The 19,115-nt window shown below is 41.4% G+C and overlaps 1 protein-coding gene across 26 annotated transcripts in view; it reads left to right on the forward strand.

Moving 5' to 3' along the window:
- The window catches only part of SORBS1 (sorbin and SH3 domain containing 1), a 73,913-nt gene that overhangs the window by 14,557 nt on the left and 40,241 nt on the right, over nt 1-19,115 (forward strand). For 6 of the 26 annotated variants that reach the window (XM_064430543.1, XM_064430545.1, XM_064430546.1 and 3 more), the window contains 7 exons: nt 187-306; nt 1,790-1,816; nt 1,989-2,104; nt 9,031-9,172; nt 14,169-14,198; nt 15,386-15,561; nt 16,311-16,374. In XM_064430543.1, coding sequence (XP_064286613.1) covers nt 187-306; nt 1,790-1,816; nt 1,989-2,104; nt 9,031-9,172; nt 14,169-14,198; nt 15,386-15,561; nt 16,311-16,374 — 675 coding nt within the window. Of the gene's footprint in view, nt 1-186; nt 307-1,789; nt 1,817-1,988; nt 2,105-4,288; nt 5,096-5,679; nt 6,052-9,030; nt 9,173-14,168; nt 14,199-15,385; nt 15,562-16,310; nt 16,375-17,473; nt 17,549-17,870; nt 17,934-19,115 lie in introns of all 26 variants that reach the window. The other 20 variants (XM_064430541.1, XM_064430558.1, XM_064430551.1 and 17 more) reach the window with 9 other exon arrangements.

Raw genomic sequence — 19,115 nt, forward strand, 5'->3', positions numbered from 1 at the left:
GAATATAAAACTGCTTTGATTTCTCAATGCTTTAAATACAGAGCTAATCTTCATCTGCACAAACATTACTAGATTGATTCACCTGGAGGCAGCCATGCTAAAATTACTCTAGAGCTCTGATGGCTCCAGATAGAAAGGAATGATGCAAAGCTATGTGTTTCTTCTGTGCATGTGCATTTCCTGTAGAAATGGATCCCACAAAAGTCTGCAGTGGAAAAGGAGCTGTAACCCTCCGGGCAACTCCATCCTATGAAGGGAATTGGAATGTCACTTCACCATGTCCTCAGGATGTTGAGCAACCTGAAAGTAAGTCGTGGAAAGTTAACTGGCATCTGTTACTCACAATAACCTCAAGACAGGTCAGTCCAGGATCTTGGGCTTACTTTTATGGTTTAAAGCCCAGAATTCCATAGCATAGTTGGAAATCTCTTGCAAGGACCAGACCAGTAGAGAGACTCACTCCTAGTGCGGGTTTCATGACCGCTCAGTCATTGACTAAAGTTTATCAGGAGCACCAAAACCTCTCAGTTCTTTTCTTTCTTTCCTTCCCACCCCCAGTGCCCCCAGGGGTGGGATCTCTTTTTACCCCAGGCATGAGGTGGAACAGAAACAAGCTGAGTGGTGCCAGAGCCACTGCAGCGTTCAGCTGGGTTGTCAGGGAAGCGGGCATAGCGTCTCCCGGACAGACAGCGTCGCCACAGACCTCTGCTGCCTTTCAATAGCAGACGTGCCATTACTTAATTGTAGGAGACAGGCAAAGCATAGCAAACCTGGCCGGTGTCGTGGGTCTGGCAGAGAGGATGAACTCTCAAAGGCAAGATGCCGTTAAGGGGGAGGGGGTAAAACGTGCTCTTGAAAGCAAAGCATACATCGTTTCTGACTGTATTGTTGGAGAAAGGGCAAGTCCGTTAATTCTAGCCCTAATGTGCCACTTTCTGCTCTGTCTTCTCCCGTTCTGCTCCACCCCTGACCTACCCTCTTTTTATGCTTGCCTTTCTCTGTTTTTTCACTCCTACCCCCTACTGTTGCCTCTCTCCTTTCTGTTGATGGCTTCATAAATTTCCAACAGCTTGAATGGCACTGGGTCCATTACTATGGAAATCAGTTCATTAATACTTCTTTTGCTTACTCTCTCAATTGCTTTATGAAATGTGCTTTGGACCTGGAAGAGCTTTGTGCATATAACTTAAACAAAATGGGTACAGGGTGGGGAGGAGCCCAGTGGGAAGCAAGTAAATATGTGATGAGACCACTGCATGTTGCTGCAGGGGCTGGCTTGTAAAGTGATGTTGTATCTTATTACACCTTTCATGCACTTAGTCTGCAAAACTTGATCTATTTGTTGGTAATCCTTTATCTCAATCACATATAGTGATATTGTTAAGAAAAGCTATGTCTTCATAATCTGAATACAGGGTCCCTACATTTCCAGTAATTTGTGGTGTCTGGATGTCAAGCTGCAGCTTTAGAAAGTAGCTAGCTGGGCAGCCTTTTTGCATCTGAAGTAAGAATGTCAATGAACAATTGTTTCTTCATTGCTCTGAATGAATTGCCTTGTGTTTACAAAGGTCAGAAACAAGGAGGACATCATGTTTAGGGCTGGTCTCTATGGCAATTACACAGCCCTGTCAGAAAGCATTTTATGTGTGAAATGAAGTAGCTTGACTCTTGACTTCAATTGGTACATGTTTTCTGGAAATGTAATGGTTTATTTTTTCCCCCTTTCTTTTCCTCTATGCCTATCCTCCACCCCCACCTCCTCTGTCCCTCCTTTCTGTGAAACACTTAGGTCTGGAGCCAGAAAACTCAGAAACAGGTATAAACATTGGCTGCTTCTGTTGTTACTTCCGTTGCTTTATTGGAATTATTTCTTGTTGCCTGGGGGGGGAAAAAGAAAGGGGAGGGGGGAAGGAAGAAAAGAATCCCCTTCTTTCACTTATCCCGCAACTGGAGGGAATCTGGAATCTGAGTTTGCTTTTCCCTCGCAGATGATTGGAGGTCGTCGTCTAACACGGATGCCAATGGGGATGCACAGCCATCTTCTCTGGCTGCCAAGGGTTACAGGAGTGTGCGTCCAAACCTTTCTGCAGACACCAAGCCACAGGTAAGCCTTTCTTCTGTGACCCTGAGGTCATCATCTGGGTTCAAGCACTGAATTCATGATCAGGAGTCCTGGGTTGAACTCCAAACTTGACTGCAGATGGGTAAGTTGCTGTGCCTCAGCTTTTTCTGCCTTTAAATTGAGGGCAACACCAATGTCAGCAAAGTGTTGTGGAGCTCATGTATTCAGGCACACCATGGTGTTTCCTCAGTGGATGAAGGAGGAGGACAACGCTATTTGCAAGAAAAAAGGTGAAGTAATTGTCTGTAATTATTTTGTATTTTATGCTGGTTTATTTTCTAGAAATTGCTACAGGCTGAAATTAGAGTTGCACCCTACATTAAAATAAGATATTGGGGATAAAATATTGCCTTTCAGTTTTTACACTGTAACTGACAGAAGCCAACAAGGGAAGGGTTATTTTTTGGTAAATTATTGGAGTCAGTCTGCTAAGAGAAGAGCAGTGTCATCCTTTTTTTTTTTTTGGGAGGTGCTCAGAAGCAGTCTGGAAGCTGGTAAGGAAGTCCTTCATTAGAAACTGGATTCTTGTGCAAAACAGAGTCCCTTTAAAGCCCAGTCCCTTATCAGTGTGACTGCTCCCATCATCAGGGTCTCTTTAAGTGAAAGTGGGAGAAGGAGCAGCTCCAATGAAGGTGTGGGAAGGAGCAGCACCCTAAAGAGAGACCCATTTCTGCTCAATACTTAGAGCTGTCCTGTAGTCCTTTCCTGATCTTGTTGATGAACAGAGTGAGCGGAGAACTGGTGTACCTAATACTTGTTACAGAAGTCTCAAGAAATACTGTTCAAACTGAGCTGAAATGGAAGAAATTCCAAAATGAATGAACCTGTTCAGAGGCAGAAGCCCTTTAGAACATCACTAACAACCCCTTATGCTTCAGGGAAAGGGTGGCAGGGGCAGAGGGGCAACATGAGGACAGCAGATTTTGGAACAGCAGCTGTAATTTTATGAAACTTTTCTACATCTATATCCATATAACAAGAATAGGTACTTGCCACAACTTGTCATATATGGATGACTTTTAAAGGACTTCTCTTTTCAGATTTGAATGTTGCAAGCTGTTAAGGCATCTTTGTTCTCTGGTTTTGACATTTTTAGCAGTGATTTAGGCAGCTTTTGCCCATAAAGGTATGACAACAGGGTGTTTGTAAAACCTACTTTCACAGCCTCCAAAGGGTTAATTTTCAAAAATGTGGGGAACCAGGTAAGTATTCTCTTCTTACCAGTAGATCTTTGTTTTCAGCTACTGGCAAAAAAGCAGTAAATAAAATGAAACCTCTGTATTGTTATTTTATCTCAAAATAGTTTGGTTTTCAGAAAAAAATCACTGTAATTGGAGATGCAGTGGGCAGGTGATTTGGAGTTAGCAAGTATATGTTGCCAAGTACTAAAACCAGTAAAGCTTTTCTTGTTATTTACTAGAAGCAGGATTTCTCTCTTGGCGATCTTGATTCTGGAGGCAAATTCTGATTATCTCAGTTCCTCAAGAAACTTTAATTTTTCTAGTCTTCCTGAAAGCATTTTCAGGGTGGAAAAATCCTAAAGAGAATTGAAGAGCTGGCCTTTAGAATGAAGAAATGCTCACTTTTTACTTAGCCAGCTGTAGTAGGCTACAGCACTTGCTTGTTGTCTGCTTTCATTAGCAGTGGTGAAACTTGGCAATATTCATTTTTCAGCAGTGCACTTAAAATGCAGAGATGGCCTAGAACTCTGAATTTGGCTTTGCAGTTCAAATGTCCCCAGTGCTGGGAAGTGTTTAGCTATGCATGCATGAGACTGAATTTAATTAGCCATGATGTTAAATCTTGACTGAGGCTTTCCCAGGGGCATGGTGAGTGTTGTTGTGCAGGCCTCTTGAAACAACACAGTAGTGAGAATTATTGAGCACAGGGAGAGAAACACGTGGGCAGGGACTTGAGGGCTGGGTTGAGTTTGTGTGCTGCTGTGAGCTGTGCTAAGAATGAATGTGTGGGACGATGGATGTGAGTGAGTTCTGCACTGGCCTTCCAGATACTGTATTTGCTTTTTATTCTTGCTGTATTAAAACCTGCTTAACCCAAGTCTAATGATCGAATTCGTTCTGAGAATTTAATTTTTTTCCTTCCTTTTTCCTTTCATTTGATGCTGCTTCCTCTCTCCTTCCTACCTTCTTGACTCTGCCTGATCAGGCCCTTGCTCCTCCCCGTCCTCCTCTTCCCAAAGAGGAAAGCTTTGCATGGCGTCCTCGCACTGACACTAAAGCGACCAACCTGTTGCCAGTGCCCATCATGGACTGTGTGTACCTGAATGCACCCAAGCCTTACACACAGCGTGCATCACCAAACACCAGTGCACGCTGTTATTTGTCATCACCTACCCCCTACGGGGCTGTCCCCAGTGGGAAGCAAGGCTTGCCAGCAGGGCGTTCTCCCTCTTCAGGCCCCAAGGATGAGGTGCATGCTGGGCAGCCACTTTTGGAAAGTCACTCCTCATCGGGTGCATCCTCCATACAACGCAGCCCTGTCAGGGCAGATCCCAGTAGTAAGGCTGGAATGAATTCCAGTCATGAGACGAAGGCGGATAAAAAGGTCAGCAAACTATATGTAGCTTGTTTATCTAACAGCACTTGCTCAGGCGCATCTCAAAATTCCACTGGCACCACACATGACCCGGCAGCCAGCACCAGTTTGGGCGCTGAGCTCACTCAGGCACCAGCCACCAACATTGTACCCTCTGTAACAGACACTGAAAAGTCTCTTCCTGCTGCTCCTCCTCCTCCTATTCCTCCCAGGCCGTACTTTTACATTGTCCTCAGCAAAGACGCAGTTAGTTATGGTGCAGGCCAGCCCTCCCGGACTCAGTCATCACCTCCGCAAGCTGTGAGGGACAGAGTGCTAGAGCCCCAGAGCACAGCTGCCACAGAGGACAGGATGAGAAAAGAGCCTTTCCTTACTCAGCAGCGACAGCCACCATACAAGGCAATGGGACGCAGCATGGTACATGTTTTCTCCATAACCTTGTTTTCTTTCAGCTGAGCCAACAGTTCTTTAATTCGTTACAATGTTCCCTTAATGCTTTATTCCCCTCCTACCTTAATTTCTCAGCACTTGTTGTGCTGCCCTGAGTCTTGTGGTCTTTTACTTGATAATATTTAACACCCCATATGTGTCCCCTCAATGTTGATCTGTGTGTTTGTGTGTGTGTGTGTGGTGTTTGTAGGGCATTGGGTTGGATTAGTGAGGATCTTTCTATTTTAAGGACATGTAAGAGAAACAAGCTCTGTAATGTATAATGGTTAGAGCTTCTCAAGTGATGGTGAATGCTGAGCTGTTCTTTGATTTAGCCTCACTACACAGAACTGGAGAAGAGGGGTGGTGAGGGGGAATAAATATTCTTGTGAAAAAACATTGTGTTCATAAAGGCCAGGGCTGCAAGCCTGAAGAAGTATGTCTCCTTAAGGAAAAAAGATCTTCTGGGGCTTTATATCATTTTGGGTACATTCCTTGCATGACACGGTATGGCTGCATTAGACTAAAGTAACAATCTCCCCCAATGCATAACAACACCTTGTTTCCAACAGGATGCCACTGCCACCACCTCAGCTCAGCCTGGAGTTATAGTAGTCCCCCTCCTTCAGGTTAATCCAGACAGACAACAAGAAGGCAGCTCCAGCACTCCACCACCGCCTCTGGTTCCTTTCGGGCAAGGCTCCGTATTCCCTGAGATTGTTCCTCCTGGCTCACCCTTGACTTTTCCAACTCTAGACGATTTCATTCCCCCACATCTCCAGAGGGGCTCCCACCATAACCAAGCACCCTCCACATCTGGCACATTACCCTCTGTTTACCCGAAACTGCCATTCTTCTCATCACCACCTTCACTTGTCCCTCCAGTCACGGGGGCTTTGCACAGGGGCTTGAAGCCTGAAATCACTGGAGTCATCTCACATACAGTAAGCTTGCCAAGTACCCTCCTCGCCCTTTTCCTAAATTTGTATTCCTGGATTAAAATTACTTTCTCCTTGCAATACTAAACTTGAGGGAGGAGTGATGACTCACTCCCTGCCAGCAGCATGACAACTGAAACCGTGTTTGCGTCCCGTACTAGTGCATGCGGTTTGCCTGCCTGGTGCAGCTTTGAACTTTCTTTTTACTTCTTGCAACATTTGACTGTCTCCCTTTGTGCCCATTCTGCTGGGTGATGTACACCTTAAGAGTCTTCACAGGATTTGCTCAGAATAATGAATTCTGCATAAACTGAATAGCTGCAACTAACTGATCTTTTCAGGCTCTTTTTATAGCATCCTTAATTGTGTTTGAATAACATTTAAAGTAGCGACAGCAGGCCAGTTAAAGGTTAGGGCTGGCTTTCTCTTCCACTTGGAGGCACAAGACCATATGGTCTCCTCACAAATCCCTGATAAAATCAGTGTAAGATTGCTGCCAGTATCCAATGACCTACAAGTTATAAGATCAGTTACAGAGTCCTCCAAGCATGGAGGTGCTATGCGATAGATTAGGCAGCGAGTGTCTCTTCATTTTGCAATTGCTTGTCTTTGAAAATTTTGACTAATTCAGTCCACAAGAGTTTGAACTTGGGATTTACTGCATTCTTCTTGAGTTAGACTTTGTTTCTCTTTAAGCTCATCACCTTTTAAAAAAGTCTTTTTTAAAGAGACTTTTAGAAGTCCTTGAGTACAAAGAGGAAAAGTGGCACTCTCAGAGTTAAAGTTGCAGAGGAGGCAAAAAGTACCCTACTCTCCTTGTGCTGAAAGTCTTACAGCCACCTTTTTTTTATGCTTGCTTGTGAGGACAAGGAAGTTCAGCAGAAACTGCATTCTCTCATGATGATGCTTGCTCTACCCTTTGATGCTATAGGGATATAGCAAACAGGCATGTGGCCTGGGAGAAAGTAAAAAAATACCAAGGATGATATTTTCAAAAGTTCTCAGCATTGGCCTTTCTATTTTTATTAAAATTGGTAGGGTTTTTATTGCAGAGAGCAATGAATGGAAGTTTGGATTTGGTGTTTTGGTTTTACTTTGGTTTTTGTTTGTTTGGTGTTCTTTGTTTGTTTATGTTTTGTAGGGTTTTTTGGGTTGTTTTGTGTTTTGTTTTGTTTTTTTTTTAATGGAGTCTATCTGCAGATTCCAGAAAAAATATCAGGAGGCATCCAAATCATAGAGGAGCAATGGAAATTTTGCTGTACCTGACTTTCTTGAGATGAGAGTTGAAACATTTTTGGACATGCTCACTTCAGGCATGTAGTCACCAAGCTGTTTTCCACAATGATTTCAGTGGTCTTTGTTCACCTTCTTTGGTGACTTCACTGGGGCTGCTGAGCCTATCTGATCCAGCATCCCTCTTCTTTGAGGGATTCTTATTTGTATTTTAGTTATCAAAGTGAATCTCAAAGCCAATTCCCACACTTTTCCCTGACTGTTCCTTTTTGCTAATTGCATTGTTTGGAATATTATTGCAGTCCCATTGCAAAATGGGGTTGGTCTCTTTCTCTAGGAGATATCTGTACCTGAAGACCATTGCTTCTTTTCTGTCCCAATGCAATGTCTATGGCCTGACCACCTGCTCCTTGAAGCGAGATCACTTTTATCCAACAGAATAAGATTGTTCTTCCCCATTTCTCCTCCAGGCTGGAGAGGCTGTAGTTGCTTGTTCTGATTATGGCCAATTGTCACTATGATTTATCTTTGAGCTCTGGTGCCAAGGCCTCACTTTGGCCCCTGTTCAGTCCCCTGCCTGATGCTGTAAGTCCTTTCATCTGATGCTGGTGTGAATGAAGGGCACTGACTTGCAGTTGCACTTAGCTAGAAAAGCTGGAACTAGGGATTTTTCTGGTGCAATATTCTGGGTATATTCAGGGGTTTTTTAAGTAATGATGAAAACACCCTTGAATGCTCAGCTGCTTTTACAAATCAGTGGCTTGCAGCATTTGAGTCTGACAGTGGAGCAGCAGGAGTGCAGGAATTTGGTTTGCTGTCCCATATTCTCTTTGTTTGGATGCTCAGTCCCCATTAAGGGTAATTGTGTGTTCAGATTCCTTAAGAGACTTTGAAAAATTTCAGTCTAAGCTGATGCACACAGAGTCTTTAGTCATCATCACTTCTTTATCTTAGCCCCCTTACCACCACCAGAAGTCCAATACCCATGAACTGAGGCTTTTCCAAGGTGAGCTAGGTTTCAAAATCTCCCTGCAGACACAGCCTGTATTTCTACAGAGCAGCCAGAGTTGTAGTGATGTCATAGGTGGGTTTCAAATAAGCAAATAATGGAGCTGGATGCTTTAGGAAAGCAAGAGCAGCTTGCTGTCTGTGCTCTGGCAGCAAATCCATCTTTCTTACTAGAGTCCTACTTGTTACCCTCTGTCAGTTTTGGGACCTTTTTATGTCATTACTTTGATCAGGTAGGTATCACATTGTCTCCTGAGTGATGGTGCTAACTTAATTCCTTAGACTTTTCTTACCAAACCAGCTGCAGTAATACTGTTTCACTCCAGAATTGCATGAGTTTTGCATGTCTGACTCGCTCTGAAAGGAATACTCTTGGAACAAATGTTTGTGTGTGGATGTGTCAGGGGAAAGATGTCTGCATCTTCCCCCTCTCTAAACCAGATTTGCTCATTTCTGACACCTTGTGTTTGCTCCAAAGTGTCTGCTAGATGAACTTAGTGCCCTTTTGGGGTTGGAGTTGTGAAACCCAACACCAAATAACTAGTACTGCCTTAGCAAACTAATTTCATTAACAATGAGCAGGGTATGTACAAGGAGCAGAGTGATCCTTGTGCTTATGCCTTTTTTACTAAAATTTGCTGTAATTATGCTTCTCGTTCAGCCTAAAATGTTGGGGTTCCTCCTGGATTTTCCCAGTGTAGCACCATTGGCTTGCTGCTAATCATGTGTTGCTCTTCTTTCCAGGACCCAGGTCCTGTGCTAAATGAAGTGCCCCAGCCTGGCACTGACTATCCAACCTCCATCACTTCCATCAGCAAGTCTGCCTCTGCCTATCCTTCTACCACAATCGTCAATCCCACTATTGTCCTGTTGCAGCACAATCGAGGTAAGGAGACTTGCATATAGGTAATTTTGGCTCAAAATGAGCAATCTGTAATGCTACAAAGAACTGGAGAATGTGTATGCTGTTGGTAATTAGGTCCAGACTACTAAGAACTAACGAAGTTGCCTCAAAATAGTCTTAGTGACTGGAGCATACAACAGGCAAGTGAGAGTGATACATTTTTTCTAATTAAAACCTGTGGATCAGAAGGTCATTGAGGCTGGGGAGAGGTTTTTTACTGGACTGTGGACATATGAATAAGCTATTGCAAGGTAACAGCTGTCAGGTGTCTTGCCAGGGTGGAAAGTATTGTAGGCTCCTGTATATCTGTCTGTTGGAACAAGGTAGTTTGTGGTAGCTTGAAAAGGTGATATGCTACTTCTCAGCCACTGCAGTGTAAAGGCAGCTGTATTTTCCATTACTGTGAGAGAGATTTGACCTCTGAATTTGAAGCAGAATTTACCCAATAGTAAATAATGTGCTTGCCCACAAGTTTGATCTTGGCAATTTTTTCCTCTGTCTGTAACTGAATCAACTCAAACTCATACTGCAGTAATCCTTGAGCTCTGGATTTGCAAATGAGCAAAACAGCTTTGTTTGAGAACTCTCAGGAATCAACACCTTTCTCACAAAAGCTGAATAAATAGTTCTGTTTCTTTAACTCTGGATTTGAAGGGGAAACTTTGCTTCTCCTTTTTAGTTCTCCTGATGGCTGGCATTACCACAGCTTCCCATTTTGTTGTGCATCACTAAAGATCATAGCTTGTAACAGGCCACAGAGATGCAGTCCAGTTTGCCTTGATTTCCTGGGAAGCTCCAGGAATCTAGCCACTATTGCTGTGGCTTACCTTTTCAAAGGAAAAAAAAATCAGAAAGTAGGGTCAAGGCCTGCACTCTCATACTGTAGCCATTTTATTTACAGCATTGATGAGCTTCTTTGCAGTCCCTCATGAGATTTTTGAAAATCAGAATTTAATAGAGAATTTTGATAATTAATTTTTAAAAACATGCTTCAGTCTTTGATCTTGAAAATAGTGTTCTCACCGTAGCCCAGCAGATTTAAGGGGTAATGAGTGGATTATCTCCTCATTTTTGCTAGCATCTGAAACAGCTTTGTTCATGTGCTTCCAAATGAAGAAGCCACCTCAGCTGCTTCAAGAGGAGAAAATCTGAATTGACGCAGCCTTTTTAAATCTCAAAGCTTTTTGTTGACTTTCTTGAGGTGGGATATGCTTTTCATCTTTTTTTTTTTTTTCGCATCAAATTTGGAGTATTTTAATACAAGGATATTTTCCCTCTGTAGACTTTAAGAGCCTGAGAGACAAAGTTGTATCATGTGATGATACATGCAGGCTGACTCTGAGAGAACTGATGTGAAATTATTCTGTTTACTGATTACCTTCATGGTACACAGTTTGTCCTGTCTGAATATTGCTTTTGACCATTAGCACTCATGATACTTCACCCTGATAGATTGAAGAGCTTTTTCTCATCATGTTTTTTTCTGTGATAGAGATCATGGCCAGTTATGCTGTTTGATCATGTCTGTGAAGTACCTCACTCTAATAATCCCTGTTTTTCAGTATATATTAGTCAAACTTGTAATTTGTATGTATCATTTTGCTTTGACAAGGCATCATAGTCACAAATTTGTATTGATTGACATTGTATGTGTCAGATTATGAATTTATTAGAAGATCCCATATAAATAATTTTTTGGCATTATTGCTGATATGACAGACAGATGTCCCAACCATCAGACTAATCTTTTTCAAAGGTTGTCACAACATTTGCTTTCTTCCTTGTCCTGTGGAGTTTCCTTTGTGTTCCAAGACATATCAAGGATGAATGGTTCAATCTCCAGAACTGCTCCCTTCAGAGCAGAAAACTGCTCTAAAACTCTTACTATGGCTTATATGAACTTACTCATTTCTATCTGACCTCAGTAGTTGTCCTTCAGCATAGTCCTTAGTTACTGTTGTAGTGGAAAGTATTTCTCCATCAGGCAAAGCAGGACAGCATACGTTTTTCACTGCTTTTTTTCAAATGCAGAATGGAAATGCTAATCAGATGTGTCATCTTTCCTGCCCTTTTATTACCATCGTGCCTATTTTGTAAAAGAACAAGATCATTGCTAGTTTCTGTTTATTCTTCTTGTGCCTCAAACCTATTTTTGAGGCTGAGACATTCTGTTAATGCTTTTATTCCACTGTAATTTTCTTTCATTTCCCAGCATATGTTACCTTCTTGTAGGTGCACATTTCATCACTTTTTGTGTTGAGGGTTTCCTGCAGTTCCTTATGCTTCTATTCCTATCTAGGATTTACCCCAGCATAGCATTCAGATTTCTTTCTGCTAACTTAGTATTTTTAAATGTTTCTCAGATCTTAGTTATCTATTGAATTTCTGTCCTGGCTGACATGATTCATATTTGGTTTCATCTTTATGAACCTTACCTGTTCAAAACTAGGTTGCTCTCATGGCATATATCAAATTGTTCCTAGGTTAAGTTCCACCTTCCCCTGAACAGCTGATTTTGTTTTGTGCTGGTATCAATTTCTTCATGCCAAGATGATATTTTGTGAAAATTCCTTTTTTATGCTCTGAAATACCTTGTAAATTGGAAATTTTAAGGTCATTTTAATGCAGGAAGTCTGAGGTCTCCAGCAGTTTATTCTTCCAGATGGATAATGTGACTTTCTTTCTCCTCAGTAGATTATTGATTGCTTTTTAAGGAGTTAGCTCTCTTATTCTCTTAAGTGACTGTTGTACCAGACATCACCTACTTCTTACTATTACTTCTTAATCTTTTGTACTTTCTTTGCTAGTTCATTAATCTGCATGTAAGACCCTTTGATTTGGAATCATCAGAGACTTAGAAACAGGTAATGGCATTTGAAACACATGAAGTAGACTATATCCTTTCTTATCTGCTTGATCTCAGTAAGTTGGGATGAAAGAATTTTTTCTCCTGGATTTCAGTAATATCAACTGAATAAAATTCATGCTTATGAACAAGTAATTTCAGAGCCTCCTGTTTATTTCTAGTAAATTTTCTTTTCAACACCTTTATTTTGCACCAAACATGTTCTCAAATACTTCTTTCCCCTTCCCGTTTTTTTAACGGGTTTCAAGTCTTAGTCTCCTCCAGTGCTGCCTCCTCTGGGGAACCTCTGAAGGGCATCTATAAATTATTCCTTCATTTCTGCCAGCAGTTTTATCCCTCTGCTTGACCCTTTGTCTGAGAAGCCTACAAGTTTTTGGCCTTTGCTTACAGTTCCAGAAGACAAGATCAGGAGTGAAAGCTTCAGTTAGCTGGTGTGTGTGAGGGGCTATGGTCTGGCTCTGGTCAGGCAGGAGAGAGAAATAGCAGAGGCCTCCTGCTCCTGCTGCTTCTGTCCATTGCCTGCTCCCTTTCCTACACTGAGATACAAGAGAAAAGGAAATCTCCCCTTCATGTAAAAAGTACATTTGAGTTTTTTTCATGAAAAGTCTATTAATTCATGATTTTCTCTTCTCTGTGGGAAAGAGACTCTCAGACAAGGAAACGCCTTCAAGCACTGACTCCTTAAACAGCATGGTCTTGTCAGAAGAACTCAGTAATTCAACACAGTTCTCCTTGGTGACACCATTGTCACTTACATTTTTCCCTCCCAAGTTTCAGAGATGGGCATTTTTGCATTTCTCACTTGCAGTTTCTTGTAATACACCAAGCAATTCCTGGTGACCTGCTTACTCCAGTGAACCCTGCAGCAGGTGGTTCCCATCTATTCCTCTGGCTCAGAGTGCTGACCCTTCCTTTTACCCAGTGCATGGAGGGGTATTTTGCCTTTGTTGGCAGCTGTTGTGTGAACATTCTGTACAGGAGCAGCTTGCCATCAGTGGTCAGCAGAGCAGAGGGCTGGGTAAAGATTCAAGTTCAGAGGTATTGGTGAGGGAGCTACACTGAGGAGAAATACCAGTCTCCCTTGCTGAGATGATCCACTGAGTACAAATATGAGGTGAAGGTGGGTTCCTCCAGAAAACAGCCCACACCTGGAGGTTTGTTACTACAGCAGACTTGCTTGGCAAGTGTTCTATGCCACCCCAAAGCACAGTTATTTCCTGTGCAGGCATTGCATGGCATGGTTTATCATAAATATATAACAGGTGTGTTTAATATATTAAAGTTTTTAATCTTTGCTCTAACAATATGAGCTTTCAAAACTGTTTGTGCTTTTTATGTCAGTAAAGTATTTTATTCTTTTCAAATGGCTTTCATGCTTTAAAGAAAATAATTAATTGCTAGGGAATAAAAAAAAGGGCAGACAACAGAGTGCTAAGCATTCTTGGTTTATTCCCAGCTGTCATTTGGGTAAGTCATTTGGACATCCTTTTAGAAAGCACTAACTTTAGGGTGGTAAAACCTGCTGAGACATACCACAAATACTCCAGTCTGGGAACTTATTAATGAAAAGTCTCTAACCAAGGGGACTGTTTCGAGAATCAAAGCCTTCAAGCTGTGTCTGTGCACAAATCACTGAATCTGTGGCTCAGTAGTATGTGATGAGACTCAGCAAGCACCAACAATGTTTATCCTTTCCTATATCCCTTTGAAATGCTACAGCAGTATTATTTCAAAATGTACTTCATTATAATGGTAACAGAGTTATCAAGTTGCTTGACTCTGTGAATTTTTACTGGTTTTCAAATTATGTCCTGTCCAATATTTTATTCTCTGATGTTACAAAAAAAGAGAAAATTTAAATATAAGTGGTCTTTGCAAATGTACTGGTCACTGCATCATGAGATTGATGTTATGCCACGAGGCTGCTGTGTGGAGAAGGGACTGTGGGCTGTCACTTTGGCAGGGTATTTGGAAGCAGATTCTCTCCAGCAACTGCTATCATTCTACAGTGTATTTCTTGCCTGTCAGAAATGCAGCACCAGTGCACTTGCTGTTTATGTCTCACACATTTGTCCTGTATTTCTTTTTGTTTTGTTTCTTCCTTTACCACAGAACAGCAAAAAAGGCTTAGTAGCCTGGCAGGTATGATGTGAAAGGTCTGCTACCTCCCAGCTGCTGCCTCTGCTGGAGCAAAGCTGCTGCTTTGATAGCTTATGGGCTGCCTTTAGCAAACACACTGCCCAGGAACTGCAAAGGAGTATACCAAACACCTAAATTACTCATCTATTTGTCCTAAGTCATAAATTTTACCAAGCTTTTAAACACAAATCCTTTAATTCTGAGTTTTGCAGGGCAGAATTGTGTTTGCTCATGGTACCAACAGATCAATGCATTGCTATGCACGAGCCTTTTCTCCACTGTCTGCCCCTATCAGATTTCTACACATTTAATGGCTTTGGGCAGGATGGTGATGTGCATGTGAATAAACATATCTTTCTCTCTTCAATGCATGCAGTGATGTAAAAATTATACGATTTGCAAAAGTCTTGATGAGGCAGACTGAAATTGCAGGTGTTTCCTCTGCAGGAAATCCACACAGAAGAAAATCCTTCACTGAGTGTAAAGGTTGCTGTGCTGCATCTCTGCAGAGCAGAGCTTCAGAACAATCTAAAGTCCCTGGTGATGCCTGCTGCTACCTCTGGGTGTCAGCTGGGCAGTGTCAAGGAATTCCAGTCTGGAAGCAAGGCAATCTGAAGAAATTAGTTATTTCCCTCTGTCTTTATGCAGACTCCTGTGCAATCATGTCATATGTATGCTTAAACAACATTTGTTGTTTGCACACTCTGATTAGGGCATGGAAATGAATTGGAAACATCATATACTGTCTGCAACAAATGGGGTTGTCAGACAGGTGAATGCAATCTGTTAAAAAGTAGTGTCCCACTACCACATACCATTCTCCTTTAGGTTGAAATTGGCAGAAAAAGATGTACAGGGGACTGTATTACAGGTGCTTTTTGATGAAGACTGACATTGTAGAGTTACTAATCAGTCAAAAGAAACAATTATTGAAACCAAAATTGTTGTCTTATATGACAGCTGAGACTCTCGTGAGATGTGTGATGGTAACTACCAGAGAGATGCTCGCCTGCTTTTGCTGGCATTGGGCATTTTCTTGGGAGATTTCCTTCAGTGTAGCTGCTGATCACAACCAGCAGTGACAGTCTGTCTCATCAACTACTTGCTAGAATTTTTGTTTTAAAAGAGCGGAATATGGTGATGTTGTGAAATGCTGGGATGAGGTAAAAATCCCCCATTGTCATTTCCAGATTCAGTGCCAGACAGATTAGTTTCTGATAAAGTTGATTCAGCACTTCTGCGGGACAAGCCGGCTCAGGGGACTGTGCCAAGCGAGAAGAGAGCAGTGGAGGAAAAGAGGAGCACGGTCAGGAGCCCTCCCTACATGGCTGATACCTCTGTCGATGACATTGGGATTCCACTGAGGGTAAAACACTGAGCATGTGACTGATGCACAAACCCTGGGCTAGGTTCTGCCTACCTTAAGACTCAGGGAACTCATTAAAGCTGCAGAGATTTAAGGGAAGATAGAATTCTAATTCCAATATATTTTATGATGAGTTATTTCATTTGCTGTCTATGACCTGTTTCAGCTGCTTCAGGGGAAAGAAATTGAAAAATTAGTGTTTCTTCTCTTAATATCTGAAAATAATGTTTTCTGCTCTTCTGTTTCCTTCCCATCTAGCAGCTGAAGGAGATTTTGTCTCATTTTAGCCATCTTAGAGGTAGATACCTCTTTTATATGTGGTTACATTCATTTAGTGTTCAGAGGAAATTATGAAAATAATTATTAACCTATTCTTACAACTAGTTTCTGGAATGACTTAAACATTTAATGTTTCTAACTGTCCACTGAATACTTAGAGAATTGGTATTTGTGACTAAAACAGGGAAGTTGTTTAATTTTGGATGTCAAACCAGATTAATATACAAAACATTTCATTCAATCTGCAGTTCTTGAGAGGTTACATCCTGCCTCTGCAAAGCTTTTACATTATTACTTACTTGAGTGAAACGTCATATGAGATGTTATATCTGAGTGAAATAATTCATATTTCAGGATACTCATATGATACAGCTTTCACACAGAGTGTATTTTTTTTTCATTGCTGGAAGATTGGTAATAACTTTGAAAGGCTGGTTGATTATTTCTGTGTATATTTATTTTTCCAACAGAATACAGACAGATCGAAGGACTGGTACAAGACGATGTTCAAACAGATCCACAAGCTAAACAGAGGTACTGTAGCACAGATGGTTTTTATTTACTTTAAAAGACCACCTTGATGGCATTTTGTTTCATTCATATGAAGAATTTTACTGGATGTTAAATAAAATCATTTTATGTTAATTAGTGTGTGCTCTGCACCACAGAACTCAACCAATGTATTTGAAATCTTTGAAGTCAAAGGTAGGACAGCAATGAAGTCCGAAGAAAGGTCTGGGTTGTTCTGAAAGGTGAACTGCAGTGCCCTCATGAAATCAACTATACTGTTTGGGACAAGAAAAGGTGATAATAATTCCATACTAAGGGAAAATAGACCCCTGAACTCCAGTTTTACCAGCTAACTCAATCCACTCTCTTTTAAAATATGGTAGGTTATCTCTGAAATGTCTCTGTGCATAAGAGGAAACTTTTTGCACTGTTAAGCTTTAGTAAGTTCACTGAAACCCGTGGAAAGGTTTCCATTGATTTTTGGTGAGTTCAGAATCTGAACTCTGCTTTTTCAAAACCCTAATCTTTCTCCTTTGAAAACCTAGAATTGTGGTGAGCACTTACAAACTTCACGGTGGTGAACTCTCAGGGGATTCCCACCTTGTGGCACTTCTATGCCTGACTGCTGATACATTCACATTTTTCTGTGTGAGAAATGGCTGCAGTTGCTCTTGCAAGCTGAACCCTCTGAACAGGCTGACACACAGACAAGCACAGCTCAGGTCTCTGCTTGTGGAACCAAATGTAGAGCATGCAAAACTGGAGCTGTATTTGCTGTTGCAGGTGCTGTCCTAATGAGCTTTATGCATAGATAAACGCCATGCTGTAGTGAATGGGATGAGGAGGAGTTGAACTATTTCCTAATCCTACTGCTCCTAACAGAGGCTCTAAAGCCCATGCTCAGATGGAGGAGAATGAGTTCAGTCCCCTTGGCTTCCAGGATCTCTCCCAAGGCCCAGACATGCAAGGCAGCAATGAACAAGGAGGCATTTTAGTTTGTGTCATACTAGAACATCAGCCTGAGAGGGACTGCAGTCAGCTTGAATGGATTCTTGGCTCGCCCTTCTTCCCCTTAAAATCTGTCCTCTCTGTTCTTTTTTGCAAATCATGTTCCTCTCCTTAGACAATCCTGAAGAAAACCCTTATTGCCCTACCTACACATTTCCTGAACTTCCTGAAATCCAGCAAAAAACTGAAGGTACCAGAAGCTTAGTCAGAGTATCTGTTGTCTTGTGCTTTGAGTTAACTGTACTATAGTGCCCTAATAATAACTAGATTCAGGTTCTAGTTTTCTGTTACACTGCCTGGAAATTCAGTTATGCCCAGTATGCCTTCTTGTGTGATGCATAAAATAACTAAATCTTTGCTAATCCATTAATCTCTTTTAAAGTTTGATACCATTTACCCTAGTGTTATTAAAGTAGGGAATGAAATCATATAGTGATAGACATTGGGGGATGAAGCAGAACCTCTACTTCACTGTGGATAGTCTCAAAATCCACTGCTTTTCTCTGCTGCAGAAGACAATCCTTATTCTCCTACATACCAGTTTCCTGTGTCTACTCCTAGTCCTATCTCTGAAGGTAATAATAAAGGTCCATATATATTTTTTCTGCACAAATGCTGCCTTATCAATTTATTTTCTTCCTGGAGTTTTTTCTAGTTGCTGAGCTTTATGCTGCCACATAACGATTTGCTGCACTCTAAGCGTTGCCTTGACTGTATGATGCCTCTTTGGCTTTGCAGTGCTCCTCTGGCTTTGTAGCTAGTATTTGACTAATGCTGCAAACTTGGGGTTTGCTTGGTTTTATGCACTTATCAGTTGCGTGTGCAGTGATTATTTAACATGTCTAGGTTGCTGACTTTATGTGTAAAGATGGGTTTAACTGAGATTTCTCCCCCACCACCCCTTCCAAATCAATAAATGTTGTTAATTATTTGCTTTTGGTTTTTAACATTAACATAACATTAGGGCCAGACCCAGAATGTCACTGAAGCATATTAGTGAAAAGGCTGCTTGCTTCAGTGGATTTTGGATCAGTCCCTTAGTATAGTCTTTTAAAATAAAAATAACTTGATAGCATAGGTTCAGGGCTGGTCTTAGGTGCACTTGGCATATCTAGGCAAGGACAGAGTTTGGACTCATCAACACATCTTGCAACTTGAAATAACACTGTCTTTACCTTATCTCTTCATGTGCTCAGCAGATTCCTTTAAATTTCCTATTCAAATCAGAATACTTTGCAGTCATATTTCAGGGATGGTAAAACAGCATCTGTTGCAGTGATAATTGTGTGACTGTGCAAAATATTTATATATGAGAAACACTGGAATCTGCTGTACACATTGGGTGTACAGACATTTCCTGACTGGGAAGTTGTTGGTGACAGCCTTGTTGGCTTGGTGCTTTGGTGACACTAGATCCTGCAATCTAGGAACTTGCCTACTTAGCCTGTGCCTCAGGCCAAGCCTGGTGAGACTACTAATTAACCATTTTATTCACTATTTATATTAAACATCTGGTGGGTATTGTGTAAGAAGAAAGCATGCAGTATGAGCTGAGATACTCAAAGAAGGCAAGTTGAAATGTAAGGTGTATTTCACTGTTAAAAGGAGCATGGATGAAGTGTCTTACAGATATCTAAGATACTTGATAATTTGTTACTATTATTAAATTATAATTTAATAATTATATTAGGTGAAGAGCCCTGTCTTGCAAATTGTAATGCAGGGTAAGTTATTTTCTCTTAGCAGAACGGTATGTG

The sequence above is a fragment of the Passer domesticus genome, chromosome 8, assembly GCF_036417665.1.
Source record: "Passer domesticus isolate bPasDom1 chromosome 8, bPasDom1.hap1, whole genome shotgun sequence".
Taxonomy (NCBI): Eukaryota; Metazoa; Chordata; class Aves; order Passeriformes; family Passeridae; genus Passer; species Passer domesticus.